Genomic DNA, 23157 nt, shown 5'->3' on the forward strand with positions numbered 1-23157 from the left:
GAACGGCCCGGACGTCGAACACGTGATCGAAGAAGAAGGTGGCGTAGACGAAGAAAAGGTGCATTTTCCGCACGGGATGTCGATCGAAGCGAACGAAAAATGCGAGATACGGCGTCTATAAGGGTGAGGGCGATCGGGTTCCCGTTTTTCGCGATGAAAAAGGCAATCCTTTAGTCTGGACGTTGCCGATCACATTCGCCTCCCTTTTTTGCAGTAATCTTCGACTGCGGCGCGCTTTGTGATGGAGAAATCACGCTCAAGTTGGAAGAAACAGGAACAGGTACGCTTTTTTGGGGGGCCCCGAATCAATTAGCATTTTTCCTCGCGAATTTTGACTTCCACGATCCGTTTGACGGCGCGAGATCGTTATTCTAGCGTATCGGAATCGATCTAGCGCGTTTAGATAGATATCCGTGAGGTCGAGATTTTTTAGAATCCCTGAACTATAGCACACGGTTTTTGGTCAATTTGGTCATCTCTCCACTTCTTCATAGTTCCTTATGAAACAGTAGGGATTTGTTGGATGTTTGACTCTCCGGTGCCAATTAGACCTCAAGTCTTCAATTTTGACTAACATTGGGGCATTTGTTTTGTAGTAGGTTCGTATTAGCATATAGATCCCTTTCCTCCTCCGCAATGCTTCTACAGCTCAAGATCGTAGATTACGATTAGAATATGATTCTACTTTGATTTCAGTTTGCTCCTCTTCCTGAAACGTGGACGACACAGAGATGAAGAAAGAAGAAGACGTAGATGAAGGCATCACCCTGGGGACTTGGGTTAAAGTCTCCCTCCTTGTGGGCTGGAGGTTAATATGCACCACCCTCCCTGGCGGCCGGAGGTTAATCCGCTGACCCCCTTTGGACCTGGGTAAAGTCCACTGTGGGGACTGCAGTCTCAGTCCCACCGCTTGGCCGGGAGGTCAAGCGGCCGCAGGAAGACGACGGACGTGAAAGCGTATTTTTAAATTTAATCTTTATTACATCCGGGATATTATAAATAAAAATTTCGACATAAGTCTACCTACTTTGACCCGTGTTGCCGCCAGAGTCGGGGAAAGCGCACGCGCGCGCAACGGATTGAGTCTGCGTGAGTGAGGCGACCGCGAGGGACGAGCGCAGCGTTAGCGAAGGCACGCGCGCGCGCTTATGCCGTCTTTGGGCACGTGAGACGTCCATACGCGCGCTTACAAGAGAAGGAACGCGCGCTCCTGCTGACTCTGTCTCCATAACATGGAGATCAGGATGAAAAAAGCATGCTCTACGTACTCAATACATTTAACATGCTTATTAATTAAAAGGTTCACTCTTCTTATTTCTGAGGTATTTCTTCCGTTACCCGTACATATCACCTGCCAATAGCGTGTCAGTCAAAATATCATGTTAACAAAAACGCTTATCTTTCAAACATATGTTCCAGCTGAATTGAATTCTTATTAGAATGAATCATAACCTAAAAGATAAATAGTTTAATAATAAATATAGCATTAAACCTGTAAAAAGAAAACGTGTAAATACAAATTAGAAAGCTGGTAATAAAATCAAAAACCTATAAACAAAATAAAAAACCTGAGAAAATGAAAAGAAGTGAACCAAACACAAAAAAAGTACAAGTAACCTGTAAACAAAACCTAAAAATAAAGTAATAACCTGTGACCAAAATAAAAACCTGAAAAGTAAATTTAAAATACGAAAAAACCTAAAAGGAAATAAAAACCTGTGAACAAATTAAAAAGCTGTAAAGAAAATAAAAACCTGCAATAATGATAAAAACCTGCAAAGAAAATAAAAATCTGCATGAAAATTAAAAACTGGCATGGAAAATAAAAACCTGCATGGAAAATAAGAAAACCTACTAAACTACCCTAAAAAATAAAAAAATCACGTGATAAAAACCTATATTACCTCATCAATCCATTGACCTAAAATATGCCTATATACTAATCAACCTAGATTACCTCAAAAATCCATTGAAAAATGGTCTAAAGCACGTGGCGGTTGCTAGCTACAGCACGTGGGGGAGAAGGAGGTACAAGCCTACTACACAAACCGCCCTACCTTACTAGCAACCGCCGACTAAAACCTTAATGCAAAGGGAGCGGACCCGTGCAAACTAACGTAGTGATGCAAACCAAGCAAGAAACGGGGGAGGTTCCATATTGCCATTACACTAAATTAACATCACCAAAGTGTTGTCCCGCTACACTCCCTGCAACGTACACAAGTGGGCTTTGTGCGCTGCAACACCACCAGCCCCCACTCGCGAACCCCAACCCGCCCTCGATTGAACTTTTGGAAACCACACCTAATTGTTAGACTGTCGGAAATTTTTCTATGCCCACGAGCGCGGGCAGTGGCATCGCAGGCACACTCAGCGCCGTGTACGTTACAGGAAGCCCCGCCCCTTAAGTGTACGCCTACACCGTTGGGGCCCCCAATGGGGTGATGCGAACCTGGTCGTCGCGCTGGCATCGCTCGTGCAATTCCGCGTCTCTTCTTCGTCGCCGAACTAGAGAAGAGAAAAGGAAAATGAGATGAAACCAACGGCAGGTGCACGCGACGAGGGATTGCTTAGATGCGAGCGGATTATACGCGCGTCGCGTCGTTGCGTCCGCGCGTGGCGAAAAAAAGTCGCTGGAGAGGACAAACGATCACGTCGCGCATTGCTTTGGCGTGCGACGCCGCTCTAGGTATTCGTGCTGCGTCAGTTGTGACCGACAAGGAGAATGCTGACCGAGAAAATAAAACGGCGTACGCTTACCAAATCGCGATGTCTCCAATCTCGTGGCAAATCCGAGCCTTCATGCGCCTCACAGCAGCCTTAGAGTGGTAGAGATGAGCATGCGGCGCCGTAGGTCTTCGAGAATCAGCAGGATTCAGGACGGAGAGTAGAGACAAAGAAACACTTCAGATAAACTCCCGGACGCCAACGCCCCGCCGAAAAGGAACGACCAATCAGAAGAGCTAGCGTGGCTCACGTGAGAAATACATGTAGGCAGATCTCAGATCGCGCATGCGTTTGCACAAGCAAAAAATGTAACCGCACATACATCAAAGTTCTTTCCATGTGCATACGTCAAAGAAGAAAACACAAACATTAATACTACTCATTAAGACCTATGCTGCATGAGCAAGCAAAGGATACAAACAAAACTCAAATAGTGCGTACGTAACATAAAAGAAGACGAGAGACATGACGAAGGCAAGTTCTCGGTTTGGACTCATTCAAACTCGTACTCGTTCAGCACCTCATATAGTCCGCGCGAAGGAACGACAGCAAACGCCCGGTAGACGTTTGCGTTCTCCTCCACCACAGCAACATCGATTGTAACTTTCAGATCGTCGTTGTAGAAAAGTTCCACTGTGAACTCGACTAGGAGGTCAAAGGTAGAGCCATTAGGAAGGGGCTTAACGTTGAAAGAGTATTCATTCGTTTCGTTTGGCGCATCAACTACATCATTCATTTTAATAATTTCAAATACCATCGACAACGTTTACGAGTCGCAGTATTGCCTCCACTGATATTCTGAAAACCAGGTGTACTTGGGCAAAGAATTTCAACTTCCACAAGCCCTGCTGGACGTGCTACCATTTTCCAGGGTTTGCCAGATGTGCATGGAAACTTGCTTGTTCCGAGGCACAAATATCCTTCAAGAGGCATCGTGATTAGTTTTCTATGTAGTTAGCTAAAACAGTCTATGCAGTTTACCAATCGTAAAGCCAATCACGTTCTCGCCATCACATTTCGCTTCTACGCTCACTTGGGAAGTGGAATTGTTTATGAGGTTGCTCACGAGAAAGATTTCGCACTCTTCGGATGATGCGCTGCAACTAGTTAATAATTAAAAATTTTAAACACGGTATGACAAATTGTAGTAAAATACTTGGGAGATTTATCAGCGCTGATGCGTTCTACAGCATTGTAGTACAATACTTTGCCGCTTTTCGAACTGAAGAACAATTATCAACAATTGAAACAAATTACAAAAAGGTGCACCTACATTAGTGTTACAAGAGATCTTTCTATGCTGGCGATAGGACAGCTTTCCAGTAGAATATTTCTGATCATTTACTATTTGTAGAACGCGTGATGTAGAGACGTCGGTATAGGGCTTACTGCTCGATCAACGGCTGAACTGATGCCAATGCTTCGGGACTTGATGAGCAACTTGCACTTTTTTCGGTGAAAAATAAAACAATGTTATTCATTTGATATATGATTTAGTTCTTGATTTCGTACAAACTCTTCGCAGTAACGTAACTTGGCGAATTCTGGCCCTTCCACAAGTTTCGATTTTGACAGAAACCGTCATTAGCGTTCTCATTCAGTATACTGTGAAGAAGGTTTATAGCTTATTACACTAACTAAAACCGCTTTTCGCCTCACTTGAAAGCGCAAAATACAGAAGCACCGACACAACAATTATAAAAATCAATTTCTTTCACAGAGACTGTAGTTTGTAAGCGTTGCTGTTTGCAGGCGTTTGACACACCTGGCGTCGAAGAAACAAACAGAAACGCCGATAAAGTGAGTCGTTGAAAGCTGCGGCTAATAGAGCCATTTTGATCAGCTCTGTCTAACAGAGGCTCATGGGGTGCAAAAATACCACGAAGTGAACTGTCGATAATAGATTCTGATGTAGTTTGATAGAAGACTCCATCGACGATAATATTAGCCGAAATAACAGCGCCAGCACCAGAGAAGATTTCAATTTTCACTTCAAAGAAAGATGATGGGTTTAAGTTCCTACTTTTCTTCAGTGTCTCTATAAATTGCAACATATCCCGCATCACTCGAGAATTCCACAGCAGTTTTATCTACAGGTAAATCTGTAGTTTCCTCGCCTATAAGAAAATAGCCGTTTGACCGCGTGCTGGATCCAGTTAAAAAGACGAAATCTAGGGTTTCCCTTTTTCCGTTTCCTACGAGGAGGATATACTGGCCCAGTGGCGTATCTCCCATTCCGTAGTCCCAGAACTCCACGAACGTGTTGCTATTTTCAGCTATGTCAACTTCACTAATAACAATCAAATGAAATGGATCGTAGCACTCTGTTGGCCTCGCCGGATCCCACAAGGAAAACGAGTTGCAAGAGACGACCCCAACTCCGGTAAAGTTGACGCAGGGGTTCTGTACACGCTCGCAAAAATCTCGACAAGGTCGTCGCACGACGTTCTTTCCAGTGGCAGTATTGAAAAAGCACTCTGGAAAATAAACTACACACGCCAAATAACCGAGGTCCGAGGAACAGGAGTCCGTAGGGCTGTTAGAACCGAACGTTGCCGTCAGTGCCGCTTCCGCGTCCGACGCAGTGAGGTGACCGAAATCGTTGGGAAAGCTTGTTCCGGAAAGTCCGGCATCACGGCAAGACGCAGGAATTGTGTCGTCACAGGTGATACTTCCGTGAGCAATAGAGAAATAGAGGCCGAACGCTAAGACAACGCGAATGAGAGCTTGGGCGTTGACTATCATTGTTCCAGTTTTTCTAAAAAACACGCATATATTCATAAAGCGGATGCTTGCCAAGGTTGGAATCAATATCATTCCTCGAACACCATAGCCGCCGTTGACTAGTGTAGCCTAAATAAAAGCTCTGCACCTCATGAAAAACCTCTAAAGTACTGTACAGCACTAGAGAGATGTTGGGACTCATTTCATCATGCGTCAAAACCTGGTCTTAGTCACACCAGTCTTGTTTTCGAAGAAAGATCGTCACAAGTGGTGTTTTTCAACATTCGCCGAACGTTTCTAACTTCAAGTTGAGATAGGCTCGCCTGCGATGTTGTAAGAGCAATGAAAAACCCTTGAATTCTTCACAATAGCGATGATTATCCGGGATATTGCCAGCTCTCCTATTTCGTCCGAATCCACTCGCATCGCGGCGATCGCTGCTGTACTCGGCAAGCGAATACATGCTAATTACGAATTTCTTTACGCTTGGACGGGGAAAGAGTGCATCAACTGCTCGGAAAGGCAAATAACGTTAGCTTTTATTGATAGATGTCCCGTATCACATACACACATGCAGCCGCGCGAAGGAACGACCTGCTCTCGTCCGGCAGCACATACATCAAAATTCTTTCTATGTGCATACATCAAAGAAGAGAAAAACATAAACATTAATACTACTCATGAAGACCTACGCTGCATGAGCAAGTAAAGGAGACAAACAGTAGGAGCGCAAACGCGTCTGCTAATAAATTAGATAGAAGACTGGGAAGAATGAGTTTCTTCGATAACGTCTGATCCTGACTCCTCTAATGCCATTGTCAAGTCGAGCTCCAAAAATGGAACGTCAAGATTCAGATACTTGCTTGGATTTTGTTCTTCGAGCATTTTACCTAGTAGCTCAGAAAGACGGCTGAACGTCGGACGCTTTTCTGGATTAGCGTTCCAACAGTCTGACATCGTCTTGTATCTGAAAAAGAGAATAAAAAGAATTAGAATTGTTTATTATTAAAACCAGAAATTATAAATTTGAGACGAACAGCTCTTTGCAGCAGTTTCCAGGGCGAGATAGTCGATTGCCTTTACGCAAATGCAGTAGGAGATCTCGGCTAGAAATGCAAGGATAAGGAAAGTTTCCTAGCAAAAAGAAAATATCTTTTGAACAAAAAAAACGATTATACCGACCGAGCGTAAATACTTCCCACATAACAACTCCAAAAGACCATCTAGAAAAGAGATTACAAGACAATTAAATAGGAACCAGGTTTTTACACGTCTGTTTGTAGACTGAAAACACGCTTTTCAATTGCCTCTATAGACATCCATCGGAAAGGAAGCCGCCTCGCCGTTTTGTAAGAATAGATGCCGTCGTGGTAGACGGCTCTCGCTAGTCCGAAGTCTGATACTTTGAGCAGATTTTCCTCGCAGACAAGCACGTTCCGACAGGCCAAGTCGCGATGGACGACATCTTTACCTGCCAGATATTCCTAAACAAATAAGAAGATTTGTCTAGTAAACATATGATATTCTGTCTCAGTGGTGTTGTTTCGCACCATTCCCGATGCAATTTGCCAAGTGAATGACAAGAGATCAAGAGCGGTAAATTCAATCTGCGACGCGGCTTCGCTTTCGTCTTTATCGTTCGACGCGACGGCTTTCACATCTTTCGTGAGATCATAGAGGACTACAATTTCGTCTTCATCACGACCAGTAGCACGCTTTGTTGTCTCTTCGTTGGCTTTCCAAGGCTTGGGAAGATTCATGGGCTGAATTGCCTTGGATTCCTGGACATAAAAAATGAAAAAAACGTGTTACAAAACAGCTATTGAGATTGACACTAGAGGACATCGCCAATTATTCGTTCTCGGTAATCAAAATTTAAAGATTTTTGACAGTTCACCGATCAACTTTAGGGAAACTACTCTTAGTTATTTAAAAATCAGCATCTTCTCTTAACTCAAGCTTCTACTAAGGCGTGTAGCATTTTTATAAAGCCGAAACTATTAGGTTCGCAATATAAATCGCTGAATAAATGACGATACCCTAAAAAAACCAACGATATAGACTGCACACACTTTGGGTCGGCTATTTCTGAGATAGTCAAGTAGATTTCCTTGACAACAGTATTCTAAAAGTAGGCAAAACGGCTCGCTCAGCGTAATGCATCCAATCATGCCAACAATATGCTGATGCTTCCCGATTTTTTTCATCAGCTTAATTTCTTCTAAGAAGTCAGTCTCCGAGTCGTGCTGATACGTTTCTAAGAACATCATCAAAAATGAAATAATGAAAATCTAGAAGCTTAATTAATAACGAAAGAGAAACAATACTTTACAAACGACGAAGAAAGCGCTTATTACCTTTTAGAACTTTACAAGCCACAACAGATATCATTGATTTGTCATTCTTGGCACGACCTCGCATTTTTGGCGGATGGAGAGAAGTATGATATAGTTTTGCTTTGAAGACAAGGCCAAAAAAGCCTTTGCCAATCGGCTCCTGAAGCAAGAGATTTCCGCGACTGATTTCCCAGTCGTCGGACATTTCGACAAAATCAAAACTAATCCCGTTACCAGATCGACGCTTTCTGCGCCGATAAATCAAGACGCTAGCAGCAAGAAGTAAACACAAGAAAAAGACAGAAAAAACGACAGCAACAGTGATTGTCTTAGGAAACGGCAAAGCAGATACAACTATATAAATAGCAAAAAGACACGGCTCAAAAGACGTGCAAATACTTCAATTTAGTGCACTTACCTTCGCAGTGGGTCCCGTTCCCAGTATATCCGTCGATGCACTGACACTCGTACGAACGAAAGAAATTCAAGCAATCGGCAAAGTGATGACAAATGTTGGCCCCATCAACCGTGTTGCATTCATTAACGTCTATGCAAGTCTCTCCACTCCGAGTGAGACCGCTTAGACACGTACAGTTAAAGGTACCCGTAGCATTGCTGCAATTTCCCCATTGCTGGCAAACCGGTGCAGAAAGTTCTGTCGTTGCTCGAGAATCAAAGCTGTATCCCTCCCTACAAACGCATTTATAGCCTCCAACGGTGTTGATGCAACGATGAGCAAGGTCGTCACACTGCAAGTCTAATCCTTTATCGCATTCGTTCAAGTCCGAACAGGCAACACCGTCGCCGATAAAACCAAATTTGCACAGGCAATCGAATGATCCTATAGTGTTGCTGCAGTTAGCAAAATCGTGACAGTCATCTAAACCAGAAGTGCATTCGTTAATGTCCGTGCATAACACGCCGTCTCCAGCAAAGCCACTCCGGCACGTGCACTTGAAACTTCCCTCGGTGTTGGTGCACAAGGCATCGGCGTGACAAGTGTTATTGCGAAAAGAACATTCGTTTACATCTTCACAAGCGACACCGTCACCAGAGAAACCAACCATGCAAACGCATTCAAACGACCCTGGAGTATTGTGGCAGCTGGCGTATTGGTGACAGTCGTCGTCGAAAGTGCATTCGTTGACGTCCGCGCATACGATACCGTCACCAACATAGCCACTTCGGCAAGTGCACGTGAAACTTCCTAAGGTGTCCGTGCACGAGGCATCTGGGTGACAGTTGTCAATATGAGAGAAGCACTCGTTGACATCGTCGCAGCGCATAGCTCCTGTTGGACAGTTGCATCGAACGCCTTCCCAAGTAGTCACGCACACAGAACTTTCATTGCATGTAACGTTTTCGACTAGGCATTCATCGGACCGACCAGCCGAAATAAAAGTCCATTCACCGGGTAATATTTCTTTTGCGACAGGACCTCCTCCGGAGCAGAAAGTCGTCGAGCCAACCACGACACCTTCTTCAAATACGATTTCATACTCTTCTCCTTGCTGGTATGAATTTTGTTGCGTGCTGTCTAGTTGGAAAAGAACAGTTCTAGAATCGGCGCTAATGTTTACTACACTCCCGTTTGAAGAGTCGACCTGCTGGATAAGTGCACCGCTCTTGACGTGATAAACAAAGATGTACCGAGGACCAACAGTAGGTTTCTTAATCTAAATAAAAGGATCTAAGGCTGATAGCAATAAAATCCCACCCCGGGCATTATAAAAGTAATATAATTTAAAAAATTATTTATCTCTACGACACCTACGTCTTGGTTGAATGATATACTTGCTACGGCATTAGAAACCACTTTGCCATGAAAGAGAGGTGTCGCGATTCGGGTACTTAAAATTGGACGTGGTTGCTCCACTGGAAGACAACAAAGTGCTATAGTTCTCTACTATAAAACAACTCGTACGTACCAAAAGTGACAATAGAAAAGCAGACTTGACTAGACGGAGATCTACGTATATAACATACCATTAGACATTGACCAATGCACAGGTAAATTAATAAAAACCGTGCGTCGTCCAGGAATTGAAAGCACATGACGTAATAGCGATTGTCTTGTTCCACATCAGGCGACCAAGCAAACGTAACGAACTTAGTTCCGTTTCCTTTATCGACTAAATCAGTCGCCGTCATACCTCGCGGAAGAGCATAGGCCGCTTCGACAGTCCTGCATGCAAGCAAAGATTGAAATTAGGAATACTGCATCTCCAGGTTTACTCATGATTTGGAAAATCCGAATGTTCAACTATGATATCAAGAGACAGATTACCGCCGCTTTTGACAGCAAAACAGCGAGTCTGCTCGCGCGGAATGTGAACTTGTTCGGGGAAAGTAGGACGCGACTGGCACGCGGTTCCTGTGTCAACGACGTCGATGAACCACTGAAGGGGAACGCTGCTCAAGGCATTCGTTCTCGCCAAGTCAGTGGGATAGAAATCCTCAAGTTGAACTGCAACCGAGTAGAAACCAGCTAAAAAGGAATTCCACGCGATTTTGCATTCCTCCTGTAGTACAGAGATTAGTAATTAAACTAAAATACGTTATGTAAAATAAAATTTTGCTGGGCACGTGCACAAAACGTTTTAGGCGCGCACAACACATCTACATGATCTGTTTAATGTACTAGCTGATATCTAAACAACCATGATTAGGTAAACACCTTGGTGTAAAATCGATTTCGAAGGTGTTCACAGAATCAAACGAACTGTGATCAACGCGAACTATTTAATTAAAAGAAACTTTAAAGCGATCTGAAGTAGGTCTCTAAAAACGCTTCAAAAATTAGACAGACATATTATGCACTTGCCTCAAGTAGCGTTGCGTTAAAGATTCCCTTTGGCTCGTTATTCTCCAAGCACGCCGACCCACACTCGTCCTTATGGGGATCCGCACTGGAAAGCGCCCATCGACATTTGACGTCGTCACCATCAGGATCGAAATTGAAAAGGCTGACCATCGAATTACATCCGAGTGCCACGAAAAGTACGGGAACGACGTCGGTGACAGGACTTTGGTTGATTCTACCGCGATTCACGACGCTGGCGTTGTCGTCGCGCAGCACAAACGAGATTCGCGATTGAAATCGAACGTCTGCTCCCAAATCGTTTACCGCATTCAAACGACAACACGAATATATAGCATCAAAATCATTCCTATCAAAATAATCTCAACCCTTTAAACATTAAAGTACGTTATCCTTACCCAATAACAAATTCTTTACCGGCGGCAGATGGAAAGAAATAAACGAACGTGTTGACACCAGACGACACATCATCAGCAGTGCCAAACAAGGTGCAGACGTAGTTCATTGTAAAGGGCAGTAGCTCTTGACCGCAATTGCGAGATAGACATCGAAAATTCACCGCCTGACCGCGAAGTTTTTGCTGCCTTATTGCAGCGTCAGTGCACACGCTGTTCGCTTTTTGTGTTCTCAACGAAATACGAAAATTAAAACGAATCTAGAAAAATATATACATAATTAGAATCGAAATTGAATTAAATCGATTATTAAAAACATTTTGGTTGTTTGGAAAGCGGTATTGTCCAGACAACGATAGTTCATGTACCTGCGCAGCTTATACCGTTTAGAGAAGGCAACAAACTGATTTGATTAATCTCATTAGTGACAGCCAAGGGATATCGTTACATCGTTCCCTGTTTCAGATAATATCTCTCTAAAAATCCACAGCAACGCTAAAAATCGATATCCGATTTTGTTTGTGCACTTTTAATTAAAAGGGATCTTAAAGAACTTTGTTTTGCCTGTCTCACAAATTGGTAGGCGGCTCCGTAGACTCCGGAACTTAGCAGATCAATTACGGAAGTTACGAAAGCAATCCTTACGCCCTACTGCTCTTCGTTTGAGTAAGCGCCTGTCTCGATCTATACTCCCATCGTAACAACTAAGTAAGCTAAATGAATGCCATGGGAACACTTACTGCTCTAAGATAGTTTATGCACTTCCAACGCATGCTAGACGCATGATAGATCGTAGGGTTCATACCGTTCCTCTGCCGTTGACTTTGTCGTCTACCGAGTGAAAATTCATTGTGAATCCACGAATATCAGATTGTGCGTAATTCAGAACTATTTCCACAGCAAAAGCAACGTAGGCATAAGCTGAAAACATCCTTTATTCACTTGACGGGCGTATCTAAGAAATCGATAAAATCCCGTATTAGAAAAGGCAAAAAGTTTGTTTATTTAATTGTCAAGCAGTAGGACTTTCTCCGCAAAAGAGCAGTAGGCATTATAAAGTCGTCTGAGAAAAGCATTACCCTAAGTCTTGCCTATTGTGTGTTCGCAGGGAAAGAAGGCGTTCCTAAGGGAAGCACTTAGGTTCCGCGTAAGCTATCCAATAACGCTAAGATACTCGTAACTTTAGGAGGCGTTATGTGTTGGAACACCGTTCGCGGTACGCGCGCAAAAAGCGGCGAAAGTAAGCAGTACATCTATGCATATCACCTGACCTGTTTGTGTGCGAATGCATGGCCTTGTTCGTTTATGTTTACGTATATCGACATAAGGAATGCTTTATGGCTATAATTGCCTTGTCACGCCAGTGGTTTGCAACCAGCGACCAGAAATCCATTTGTCCAAAAGGCAACGGTGAAACGCGCTTGGAAGGCTTTCAGAAAAAAAGAAACGTCCGGAGCGTATACGGGTAGTTCAAATAAGGGACAGCACGATCATTTTTCACAGCTCTTTTCTTCTAGTGAACGGAACTTTTCTTTCAACTAGATATATGCGAGTTGCATTTTTAGACTATTTAAATTGGGTGCACCATGCGTAAAAGTTACCTTGTTGACCGTTGTGCTAACGTTCACGCTTATTTTTCGCCTAAGAGAATCAGACTGAAATTTATTTCGGTCGTACATTTTTAAAGACAAAGTCTGCTTCTACTTACTCTTTTAGCGAATAAATGTTCTAAAGAGAAATGACTAATATTCATCACATACAAATCGCAGTACCGCTGTGCTTTGCAAAACCACAGCCAGCAGCGGAGAGTTAACAAGTTTGATTGCTGCTGACCTAAAAATAGACATCCAAAGCGCCAATTAAAACTCTGGATCAGATAAAGTGTATGAATACCTTCAATTTTGACTAGCCATTACTTCTTCAACTGTGAAATTTGCCAAACACGATAAATAACGATGAGATGCCGATCCTTGGAAGCGGAAGGGCATTGATAAGTGGGAGACATGAAGAAGGAAAATACCTCGCTCTCACCGGGTTACAGATTTGCTTTGGATCTGAAGGCGGCTGTTATAGGTATCGACCCCGAATACTTGGCGACTGCCGGTCAGAGGCCTCTGAATGAAGAAATCATTAAAAAATGCTAGGCTCGATCGAGTCAGGAAGAATTGACCGAGTTTCTCATAGGTCGAGACGTCAAATGTACTGCATATATGGAGTTGTTGATGCCACAATATGTACGTTCGCCCCTAAGGAAAAATTATTGTCTGGCTGACTTTTGGTCTACGTGCATGCTTACTCATCAATCAACTGCACTGAGATTGTAACGTACTCTGTCATTGAAGCAGTGAGTAGACGTTCTAGGCTGTCACGGAGCGCTTATCATCTTGAGGAAAAGTTTCGGCCGGTGGAAGATCAATCGATATCCGGGAGGGCAGGAAGAAACCAGCGTCATTTGCTCCCTTCGAAAAGGGTTGACACCCTTTTCGCCGTTTACTAAATACGCCATGAGACGATCGAAGTTTTGACTTTCTGATTCGACACTATTCTTCGCACCGCATTCTTGGCCTTCTTCCACTTTTTTCGGATAACGTCGAATATGTGAAGACACGGTTTCTTTATCTTCTATGAAAGGCTAGATAAAAACAGACGTGAAAAGCCATCGGGTGCAAGCGGCCGTGGGTGTAGCACAACCTTCAACGACTTCAAGAAGCAGACGATGGGCAATAGATAAAGAAACAGCCACGTGATTTTCTAAACATGGAAGCTGAGCAAAAGCGTGGCTACGTAACCAGTTATTAGTCGAGTCTTTACACCAAGCGCCAGCACGAATTGCATCGGCAATCTGATACACTCCTTGCTGGCCTTCCACTGGATAGCACAGTTCCAAGAACGTAAGAATTTCAATTGCTTCGTCGGCTGTCCTCAAACCAATCAAAAGCCCAGCACAAGCCTAGAAAAAAAATAGACACAATGTCATATATTCCTTCTTTTGATCTTTCCTACTTGTTTTATTCGCTGGACGAAAGTCTTTCTCCGGGGGAGCTACGAACGTCTTGAAATCAATAATTAAATTCTGCTACAAATTATGTACTAAAAACTTGTGCTACAATAATTAACACCTTCATTTGTATCGAAAGAAAAATTCTCACAGCTTTTTTGACCGTCTTCGACGTCGCCGTGACGACAAGCGGCATCGTGGAAAACACCTCGCAGAGCGACGCAACGTACATCATAATCGACTTTTCGTTCTCGGGAACGAGCAGACAACGACGTTCGTTCGAGATTATTTACGGCGACGAGTCGGGACGCCGCCCATACTGTCAGTGCAGCAGTAGACACAACAAACAGGTTCCCAACAAGCGAAGCTAGCCGAGTCTAGAAGATTTACAAAGCCCTTGGCGGTTCTCGGCAAAAAGAGCGTGCAAAAAGGGAAGCAACGGTTTTGGTGATACGGGTCTTCTCTTTACCCATGTGATTGAATCGTTCATTATCAACGGTCGTTTCGAAATGAGTTCTAATGAAGAGAAGGGTAAGAGACTCATCTGTTGGATTTAATTCACACCCTTGTCGTTTTTTATCAAATGTTCCAGCTGAATTGAATTCTTATTAGAATCAATCATAAGCTAAAAAGATAAATAGTTTAATAATAAATATAACATTAAACCTGTAAAAAGAAAACGAGTAAATACAAATTATAAAGCTGCTAATAAAATAAAAAACCTATAAACAAAATAAAAAACCTGAGAAAATGAAAAGAAGTGAACCAAGAACAAAAAAAGTACAAGTAACCTGTAAACAAAACCTAAAAAGAAAGTAATAACCTGGGACCAAAATAAAAACCTGAAAAGTAAATTTAAAATCTGCAAACAGAAGAAAAACCTAAAAAGGAAATAAAAACCTGTAAACAAAATAAAAAGCTGTAAAGAAAATAAAAACCTGCAATAATGATAAAAACCTGCAAAGAAAATAAAAATCTGCATGAAAATTAAAGACTGGCATGGAAAATAAAAACCTGCATGGAAAATAAGAAAACCTACTAAACTACCCTAAAAAATAAAAAAATCGCGTGATAAAAACCTATATTACCTCATCAATCCATTGACCTAAAATATGCCTATATACTAATCAACCTAGATTACCTCAAAAATCCATTGAAAAATGGTCTAAAGCACGTGGCGGTTGCTAGCTACAGCACGTGGGGGAGAAGGAGGTACAAGCCTACTACACAAACCGCCCTACCCTACTAGCAACCGCCGACTAAAACCTTAATGCAAAGGGAGCGGACCCGTGCAAACTAACGTAGTGATGCAAACCAAGCAAGAAACGGGGGAGGTTCCATATTGCCATTACACTAAATTAACATCACCAAAGTGTTGTCCCGCTACACTCCCTGCAACGTACACAAGTGGGCTTTGTGCGCTGCAACACCACCAGCCCCCACTCGCGAACCCCAACCCGCCCTCGATTGAACTTTTGGAAACCACACCTAATTGTTAGACTGTCGGAAATTTTTCTATGCCCACGAGCGCGGGCAGTGGCATCGCAGGCACACTCAGCGCCGTGTACGTTACAGGAAGCCCCGCCCCTTAAGTGTACGCCTACACCGTTGGGGCCCCCAATGGGGTGATGCGAACCTGGTCGTCGCGCTGGCATCGCTCGTGCAATTTCGCGTCTCTTCTTCGTCGCCGAACTAGAGAAAAAGAAAAGGAAAATGAGATGAAACCAACGGCAGGTGCACTCGACAAGGGATTGCTAAGATGCGAGCGGATTATACGCGCGTCGCGTCGTTGCGTCCGCGCGTGGCGAAAAAAATCGCTGGAGAGAACGAACGATCACGCCGCGCATTGCTTCGACGTGCCACGCCGCTCTAGGAATGCGCGCAGCGACAGTTGGGATCGAAAACGAGAATGCTGACCGAGAAAATAAAACGGCGTACGCTTACCAAATCGCGATGTCTCCAATGGCGTGGCAAATCCGAGCCTCCATGCGCCTCACAGCAGCCCGAGAGTCGTAGAGATGAGCATGCGGCGGCGTAGGTCTTCGGGAATCAGGATTCAGGACGGAGAGTAGAGACAAAGAAACACATCAGATGAACTCCCGGACGCGAACACCCCGCAAAAAGGAGCGACCATGACGTAACACACAGACTTCAAAGAAGAATAGCGCTTGCTACTAGCGCCTAGAACACGATCAAGAGCGACAATACTGTACCTAGGCTATACTTCACTTGTGATTGGAAGCATTCAGGAACGTAGAGGAGGCAAAAACAAGGTATTAGAAATAGTCAAACTCGTTCAGAACCTGATATACTCCTTGCGAAGGAACAACAGTAAAGGCCCGATAAACGACTGCGTTGGCCTTCAGCACAGGAAATTCGAGAGTAATTTTCAAATGTTCGTTGTAGGAAAGTTCTGCAGTAATTTCGTCTCCCAAATTTAAAAATGAGCCGGCCTGACTTCGAGTTGTTTGGCTACAAAGAGATTTGAATAATCGCAACCAAAAATCGAGAAAGATTGTTAAACCCACATTTTTTGTGTAGAAGTCGGTATAATGCTTACTGCTCAAGCAACGGCCAATGCGTCGGGATTTAACGTGCATTGCGCACTTCTTCTACAAGAAAGAACAACATAGGTAGACTTTTAAAATAATGCTTTTCGTAATTTGTATACTATATGATCGCAGTAAGGTGACTCGGAGAATTTTGACCTTTCCATATATTACGACTTAGACAGTAACCGTTATCATCATCATCATCATCAGAAGCGCTTCGATTCATAACGCTGCGAGGAGATCTATATCCGGTCTGACTGTACTGCATGTAGAAGGGATGTGAATGCAACATGCATATGAATTAGAAAGAAAGAACGCTGATATACCATATTCAAAGAAAAAAGAATAGAGAGAACAACTGGAACGTACAAATAATATGAAAACAAATTGATCATTAGCCACAACATGCATACAGTCCTACCACTACTTCTTCTCCTTGTTATTGCAGAAAAGGCAATACAAACAGAAGCCAAATACTAGGCAAGTCCAACTCACAGCAAGGACGAGCGTGATGATGTTGTTTATCAGCTCTAAGAACAGTATCAGCAAACCCAGAACGACAGCAACAAATTTTGATGTTTGTACGACTGGCTCGTGTGAGTCCGAGTCGCCCATTTCAAAAGTGAATGCGAGAAATGCAAAAACGGAACACCAGTAGACTAGGACCAGTAGAATAGCTCTCAGATCGCAGAACGATTTGACGAAACGATTCCAGCAGGAGAATTCTGACGAGTATTGTCGATCGTCCAGCATGTCAGCCACTCGTCTTTTCAACTTTCTTTCCTTAACCTTTGAACCGTAATTGTAGAGACCTAGCGGCAGCTTTTCAAATTCGTCTGCGTCGTCTTTGCTCATGACTCCCCGAAAAATCAAGACGAAGTACTCTTGGAACCAAAGTACATTCGTGCCAATGAATATTGCTATGCTTAGAAGTGGCAAAGTAAAGCCGGCTGCTATCATGAACCATGCCTCGTTTGAAACCGTAGGGTCACCATTTTGCGTTTCTCCGATTCGCGTGTAATTACAAGCGCCGTTTTGGACCACAATCCCAAATTCGCCATTGCTTTTGCAACTTTTGTTCGAGTAGCATGTTAGATCATTGTCTTCGACTGCTTTAAACCCAATTGCAACGAGTAGAAGTATGTTGAATAGCATGAGAAATACGCTGTGAGCTATCAAACGCGATATGATGGAGCAGCAACAAGATTCCGTCCTTCTCTGAACCTTCTGTATTCTGTTGAAATTCTCTCGCATCATGTGGATGCGGTGGAGGTAAATGTCGAAAAGAGTGAGAAAGAGTCCGATTACAAGAGCGACGGACTTTGGAACATTCTCTAGTGCCGAACATCTGAGTACTGCAACAAAGTGAGAATCATTTCGAGACGCTGAAGACAGATTAGCCGCGTTAGCCAATCCACCTATTGCTAGAGAAGCGTTGTTCGCGTTCCAAACTAGAGCAAATTCGTAAATGTCGCCAATCAGAAGTGGATAGATTAGCAAGAAAACTACCACTTTTGAGAACAATTCATAAACTGCCCTCCAGCCAGATTTCTGGGCATCGCGAGGATTTGGATTCTCTTCCTCACCTAATTTAGAGTACGATGTGAGCTGGATTGATTTACGAGCTGCAAGAAAAGTCGAAATGAAGGACAAAGTCAATCCCAAAGCCAGATCAATTGTAGCCAAGCAGAAGAGAACGAGACTGAACTTACTCTTTTGAAGCTTTTGAATGAAGTTGTCTTCGGAAGCTTCATCTACATATACGTAAATGCTTAGAGCAAAAAACCCGATCTCCAAAAGCCTCAGAAACAGAGTCGTTAGCTTAGCAGGCGGTTCGATAATGGCAAGAGCATATTTTGCTCCAACCTTGGCAGCTTTCCTAAACGATTTACTCACCGTGACTTGCGTGCAGCACGATTTTGCTTTGGAGGGACAGCACGAAACAGCTTTCGATTCTAAGCAGAAATCGCATTTCTTTTGGCAGCAGCTTTCACTGTCGTCGCTGTCGTCTCCTTCCTCTAAGTCCAATAAATCGAGTATTAGCTGCTGGCTGCTTACAACGTGCAGAGCTTTTCTCTCGACTTCAGACATCTGTTTTATTGTTTTCTCGATTCTCTGCTGATCGTCGCTGATGATGGAGTCAGACTCCGACTCAGAAGTAGGAGACGACACTAATTCAATCAATATTGTTTCCTTTGAAGGAGGACACGGAGCAGGAGAAGAAAATTCAATATTGGACGTTGCTTCTAATGGATCTTCTGTTGATTTAGAATCATGTGAATCGGAGTCTAAACAAACAAAGATCACGACTTTAATCACTAAAAACCTAATAATTTTTACCATCCGATCCAGGATTGGGCTTGTCGTCGTGCGGACGTGAAATTTCTTCGGCTGCTCCAAGTGAGAGATTTGCTGCAACCTGTTCCCGGGTGCAGGTTTGCACAATTTCGTAGATATTGGTTGTGATGCTGTCGCTGCTTTTGTATGACGCCGTATCATTGTCAGATGAAGGTGGGTCGCATTGTGCATCTTCTGGTTTTGTGTAAGAATCTTCATGGCTGTAGCAAGGGTTGTCAAAGCCTTAATATATTTTAAGCACGCTTACGTAGAAATATTTTTAGACCAATTTTGTTTAATACCATTTCCCACGTCTTTGTAAAGAACTTCCTGCTGAGATACGCTTGCGTCGCTGCTTAATAGCAGAGCTGAAGGCTCCATCTTGTCGAGAACGATTGGGTCAGGCTGACACAAATTAAAATTTTGTTTCTGGTTTCCTGCCAATGACTTTGAGCCGACATCAGAAGGCACTGCACAACAAATCAGAATATTTTTTTCGTGAATATAGCAAAAAACGAGATACGTGATTCCGTTGTGGCACTCATAGATTTTAAGGCTTCTGATAAAGCCTCTGATAGATTTCGTCCAGAATCCATTTGAAGCTCAGGAAAAGTTTCCACTACAAGTGAATTTAAATAGCACAGTTAGGTAGAACGCTGTGTTGCACACTTGGAATTTCCTTGGGCAAAGCTGCTTCTAAAGGAAGCGTCGGAGCAACGTAATCTTCATCTGTCTTGTACGAGTCCTGTAAAAAAGACCTCTTTATTCTAGAAACTCGAGTCAAAGCCCTAAATCAAATTGCTACCGTCTTTGTTGTAGGCACGTTCTCATAAAGAGGCTCACGTGACTGAAAAAAACATCGTCGTGATCGGCCGTAATATTATGTGTTTCTACTCCACCTCATCGGAAGCCTAACAATGTAGAATCAAAAACAATTTTATGGTTAGCTAGCTGTTAGGATGTCACCATAACGTTGAAATTTTTCTCCGCAAGACGTTGCGAGCAAGTTTAGCTTCGCAACTACTTGATGACAATTTTCGTGATCGTCTTGTCAAACGAAAAGCGGAGAGCTGTCAGAGAAAGAAGCTTGATCTCACTACCGGACCACGCCGCCTAGCCACAGTGGCACATGAGCACAATGTTATCATCCCACGCTTTTTCGAAGTTATCACGTGCAGAAGATAGAAGAGATCAAATATGTTCTAGATCATTTATCTATGTGAAAAATGACATTATAAGCCGGGACTGTCTGCTCCCGATAAAGAATCTAAAAAAATCTAAAGGCCCTCTCCATGGAAAAGTTGTCGTGGTAAATGATTTAGCTTGTCGAGTAAAGCATGCATTAATTTTCTTTGTCAGAGAGGAGAGGCCTATAAAGTGACGTTGGATTAAACGTCCTCTTGAATAATTCATTCAGAATCACGTTCAATCACTTATTAGTCCTTCTCGATCGGACTGGGACTTTGACGACTCCAGCTCCTTTCCATCTATCTTCGATCGTCTACATGGCATCAAATTCGCAAAGCTAGACTATCGGTCTGTGATCGGCTGCCAGTTGTAGGAGTACGTTTGGCCAAAGTCCTCGTCGACAGTTACAAGACGCCTACTCATTCCAGTGTCGCGAAGTGGACTTAGCGTGCGGTATGCTTTCTTCGACAGATTCTTACGGTAGCGTTTTTCACTGCAGGTTAGCAAGATGATCTTCTGGTCTTCAAATTTTCTAGTGCTTTACTATAGTTAGAACAGTATTGTACCACTCCTACAGTGAATGCGGGTTTCAGGTACGAAAATTGAGGTGACGTAAGTTTGGTGTTGTTACGAGACTCCCGTAAAAGTAGCGAACAAGGTCGCAAACGAGCAATCGCGATCAGGATGTTGTTTGTTGGGCCTCGAAGGTCAATGAAATGGTAAATAACATCACAATCAACGTGAATAGTGAAAATAAGAGGAGCCAAGACAACGTTATGCAGTAACTCCGCGTTCTCTATTTGCAGGGAATTCCGCCACGTTTGCTTTCGTGCGATTGTAAAGTACCCAACCTAATCGATGTCTTGATAAGGAACTAAAACATCGTTTCACGTCTCGACCCAGGTCGATTCTTTCTTTCTGGAGCCCAGCATTTTTTAATGATTTCTGCATTCATAGTGTTCCTCAGCACCGTATCCAATTTCTGGTTTGCGTTATCTGGTTTGCGTTATCTGCATCACATTGCCTAACGACAGGATTTGGCGCATTTTTTTCAAAAATAACACGTACTATTTGGCCTGTGATGTGAGGGTGACAAAGAGCTACCTACCCCTTCCGGGTGTAGGTGCCTGCTGTTTTCTGGAAATTATCTAAAGTGAATAACATTACATGCATGTGGTCTTTAGGCGCTATTTGCATGCAGCGTCTCATCGGTGAACTATGAGCCGACCAATGATTTCCTGCGAAGATTGACCAAAAAATTCACTTTGATTCAGGCGCCCGCTTGCCAAGGCATCAATAAAGCGCGTCTCCTGAAGGAAATCATGTGGCGCTCTTTTGTAAAAGTCTCTAGTAGAAACTTTCAGGTAGTATTTATATGGCTCGTCATTGTGCGTGCCGCCGAAGCCGTAGAGATGCAGATTCCGACACAGAGGCAACAGAAATGTTATGCTTCTCATTCCACAACTGGCTATCGCCGTCGCGGAAGTTTTTTTACCCGCTTGCTCATTCATGTAGGTCAACGCTCGCTGAGCAGTCGATAGAACGTATTTCGACATAGTAAACGTTTTCAAACCGTACTTTTTCCACGTATCACTAACACACTGAATGTCTGCCTGCATATTGGCTAACCAGTCAGGATTCACATTTCGCGCTTTTTTGTAAGGGTAAAAAGAGCAGTGAACCATTAGTGATCCATTGCGAGGCGGCTTTGCGCAACCTTGTTTCCTTGCCACCAAGAAATTGTATATAGAAATGTCGGCCGGGCGATGACCGACGTGCTTTTCGAAGCCGTTCACTGGCGGGTCGTTGAGCCGAATGACGAGATCGTGAGCGTCGATTTCGTCTCCGAATTCGTGCTTCATCAAATTGTACGACGATCCGACGAGCGCGCATTTGTCGTGACGCCGACGGAGTTGCGGTTGGCGAACGAAATCGGTTTCGTTTGCGAGCCGATATCGCCAGTGAGGTACTCTGGCTTCCACGACGTCATCTGACTTGGCTGCGATGTGATTGCGACACAAGAGAAGAGGCTGCTTACTTTGGCAACCGAGAATGTTTGAACGCTTCGTTGGACGTCCTTTCCTATCCGTCCTTCTTTCGATCACCGGCGCCGCAGCGACGATTCTTGATTTTTGGAATGGATTTCGACTACTAGTGGTGCCTCGTATTGTGATTAGTAGAATTGCAGCGCCGAGAAGAAGAACTAGTGATAGGCAGAATAGATAAAATCTGTTTGGTCGCATGGATACTCGCTTCTCTCCGGCAAGTCCAACCCATGCTCTCATTTCGACGTTTTGAGCCAAGCTTTAGGGTCACCTACGCAAGGGACTACTGCACACAAGTTACGGTAAACGTCCGTTAAGTATGGGTTGTTGACTGATGATCGTGCATAATGTCATTTAGGGCACGAGAGGCGTGACTTATTGCCCGTGGCGAAGCCGAGGGCAATAACTAAGCCCTGAGTGCTCCACGATCATCATTCTATGAGTCATTTATTACATGGCCGCGACTCTCGACCAGTCATTGAGAGGAGAACACGTTCGAATCGGTCGCAAAGTGACACACCCCTTTGCGAACTAGCAGAAGTTAGTTATTGCACCGGAACAGTGCGATAAGACGTTTAGCGCACTAGAATCGACTTGCACGAATTTTCTAACGCCCGTGGGTCAAATGTACGTGGATGCACGTGGATATCGAGCCGCAGTACACAATGCCGGCCTTCCAGAGACAAAAACACTGATCTAATTACACGACACGAATAGCGCGCCCTGTTGGCACGCACCATCAGCCGGAAAAATATCCCTGAGTCGACCAAAGAAATGAAGAATGAAGCTGAATGAACTATCGTTGACAGAGATATTACCGCTTGCAAACCTAGCTTGCAGACCAGCAACTGCCAGTTGCTGAAAAAGGCTGCGTACTGTTGCTAAAGCTATCTTATATTAGTGACGTGTAATTAGATGAGCGATTCTTTTCCCTGATTGGGCTGCAACGCACCACATTGTAAGAGAATTGCTAGGTCTCTTTCCAGATCAGAGAACGAAGGACTTTGAGGATATGCGCAAGTCCGGTGTCGTCA

The 23157-nt window shown here is 43.7% G+C and overlaps 3 protein-coding genes and 2 long non-coding RNA genes across 12 annotated transcripts; 2 read left to right on the forward strand and 3 right to left on the reverse strand.

Moving 5' to 3' along the window:
* Positions 1–1012, forward strand: LOC136198850 (uncharacterized). Of its 2 annotated transcripts, none has more exons than XR_010672887.1 (3): positions 1–123; positions 175–280; positions 697–1012. It is a non-coding gene; the product is annotated as an uncharacterized lncRNA (long non-coding RNA). The 2 variants fall into 2 exon arrangements; XR_010672886.1 differs by having other exon boundaries at positions 215–280.
* Positions 1013–3214: 2202 nt separating this feature from the next.
* LOC136198876 (uncharacterized) lies at positions 3215–5911 on the reverse strand. The gene is made up of 7 exons (XM_065988936.1): positions 4387–5911; positions 4117–4332; positions 4001–4060; positions 3884–3949; positions 3709–3830; positions 3498–3647; positions 3215–3450 (listed from the first exon to the last, which is right to left on the reverse strand). The coding sequence occupies exons 2-7, from the start codon at positions 4206–4208 to the stop codon at positions 3221–3223; spliced, it is 720 nt and encodes a 239-aa protein (XP_065845008.1). The 5' UTR covers positions 4209–4332; positions 4387–5911; the 3' UTR covers positions 3215–3220.
* A 153-nt stretch (positions 5912–6064) lies between these two features.
* On the reverse strand, positions 6065–16068 carry LOC136199082 (uncharacterized). 6 transcript variants are annotated; one of them, XM_065989193.1, is made up of 27 exons: positions 14153–14450; positions 14007–14093; positions 13815–13953; positions 13695–13754; positions 13557–13635; positions 13300–13496; positions 13174–13249; positions 13035–13117; positions 12897–12972; positions 12712–12836; positions 12605–12644; positions 12355–12541; positions 11809–11958; positions 11007–11263; positions 10612–10957; positions 10023–10309; positions 9814–9972; positions 9716–9756; positions 9562–9662; positions 8206–9463; positions 7809–8141; positions 7524–7708; positions 7002–7232; positions 6721–6935; positions 6634–6674; positions 6489–6585; positions 6065–6418 (listed from the first exon to the last, which is right to left on the reverse strand). In XM_065989193.1, the coding sequence occupies exons 13-27, from the start codon at positions 11932–11934 to the stop codon at positions 6202–6204; spliced, it is 3894 nt and encodes a 1297-aa protein (XP_065845265.1). In that variant the 5' UTR covers positions 11935–11958; positions 12355–12541; positions 12605–12644; positions 12712–12836; positions 12897–12972; positions 13035–13117; positions 13174–13249; positions 13300–13496; positions 13557–13635; positions 13695–13754; positions 13815–13953; positions 14007–14093; positions 14153–14450; the 3' UTR covers positions 6065–6201. The 6 variants fall into 6 exon arrangements, with proteins under 6 accessions (XP_065845265.1, XP_065845262.1, XP_065845264.1 ...); XM_065989190.1 differs by having other exon boundaries at positions 14007–14055; positions 14123–14450; XM_065989192.1 differs by having other exon boundaries at positions 13024–13117; positions 14007–14055; positions 14123–14450.
* An 804-nt stretch (positions 16069–16872) lies between these two features.
* LOC136199309 (uncharacterized) lies at positions 16873–20504 on the reverse strand. Of its 2 annotated transcripts, none has more exons than XM_065989490.1 (10): positions 20458–20504; positions 20324–20391; positions 19857–20105; positions 19790–19801; positions 19696–19737; positions 19560–19635; positions 19414–19509; positions 19193–19360; positions 18894–19133; positions 16873–18841 (listed from the first exon to the last, which is right to left on the reverse strand). In XM_065989490.1, exons 3-10 carry the CDS (start codon positions 19857–19859, stop codon positions 16977–16979), a joined length of 2502 nt encoding a protein of 833 aa, XP_065845562.1. In that variant the 5' UTR covers positions 19860–20105; positions 20324–20391; positions 20458–20504; the 3' UTR covers positions 16873–16976. The 2 variants fall into 2 exon arrangements, with proteins under 2 accessions (XP_065845562.1, XP_065845563.1); XM_065989491.1 differs by having other exon boundaries at positions 19857–20003; positions 20063–20105; positions 20324–20488.
* A 225-nt stretch (positions 20505–20729) lies between these two features.
* Positions 20730–21340, forward strand: LOC136199093 (uncharacterized). Its single transcript, XR_010672963.1, has 3 exons — positions 20730–20797; positions 20885–20981; positions 21036–21340. It is a non-coding gene; the product is annotated as an uncharacterized lncRNA (long non-coding RNA).
* Positions 21341–23157: the final 1817 nt, after the last annotated feature.

Source organism: Oscarella lobularis, chromosome 20 (assembly GCF_947507565.1).
Source record: "Oscarella lobularis chromosome 20, ooOscLobu1.1, whole genome shotgun sequence".
NCBI lineage: Eukaryota > Metazoa > Porifera > Homoscleromorpha > Homosclerophorida > Oscarellidae > Oscarella > Oscarella lobularis.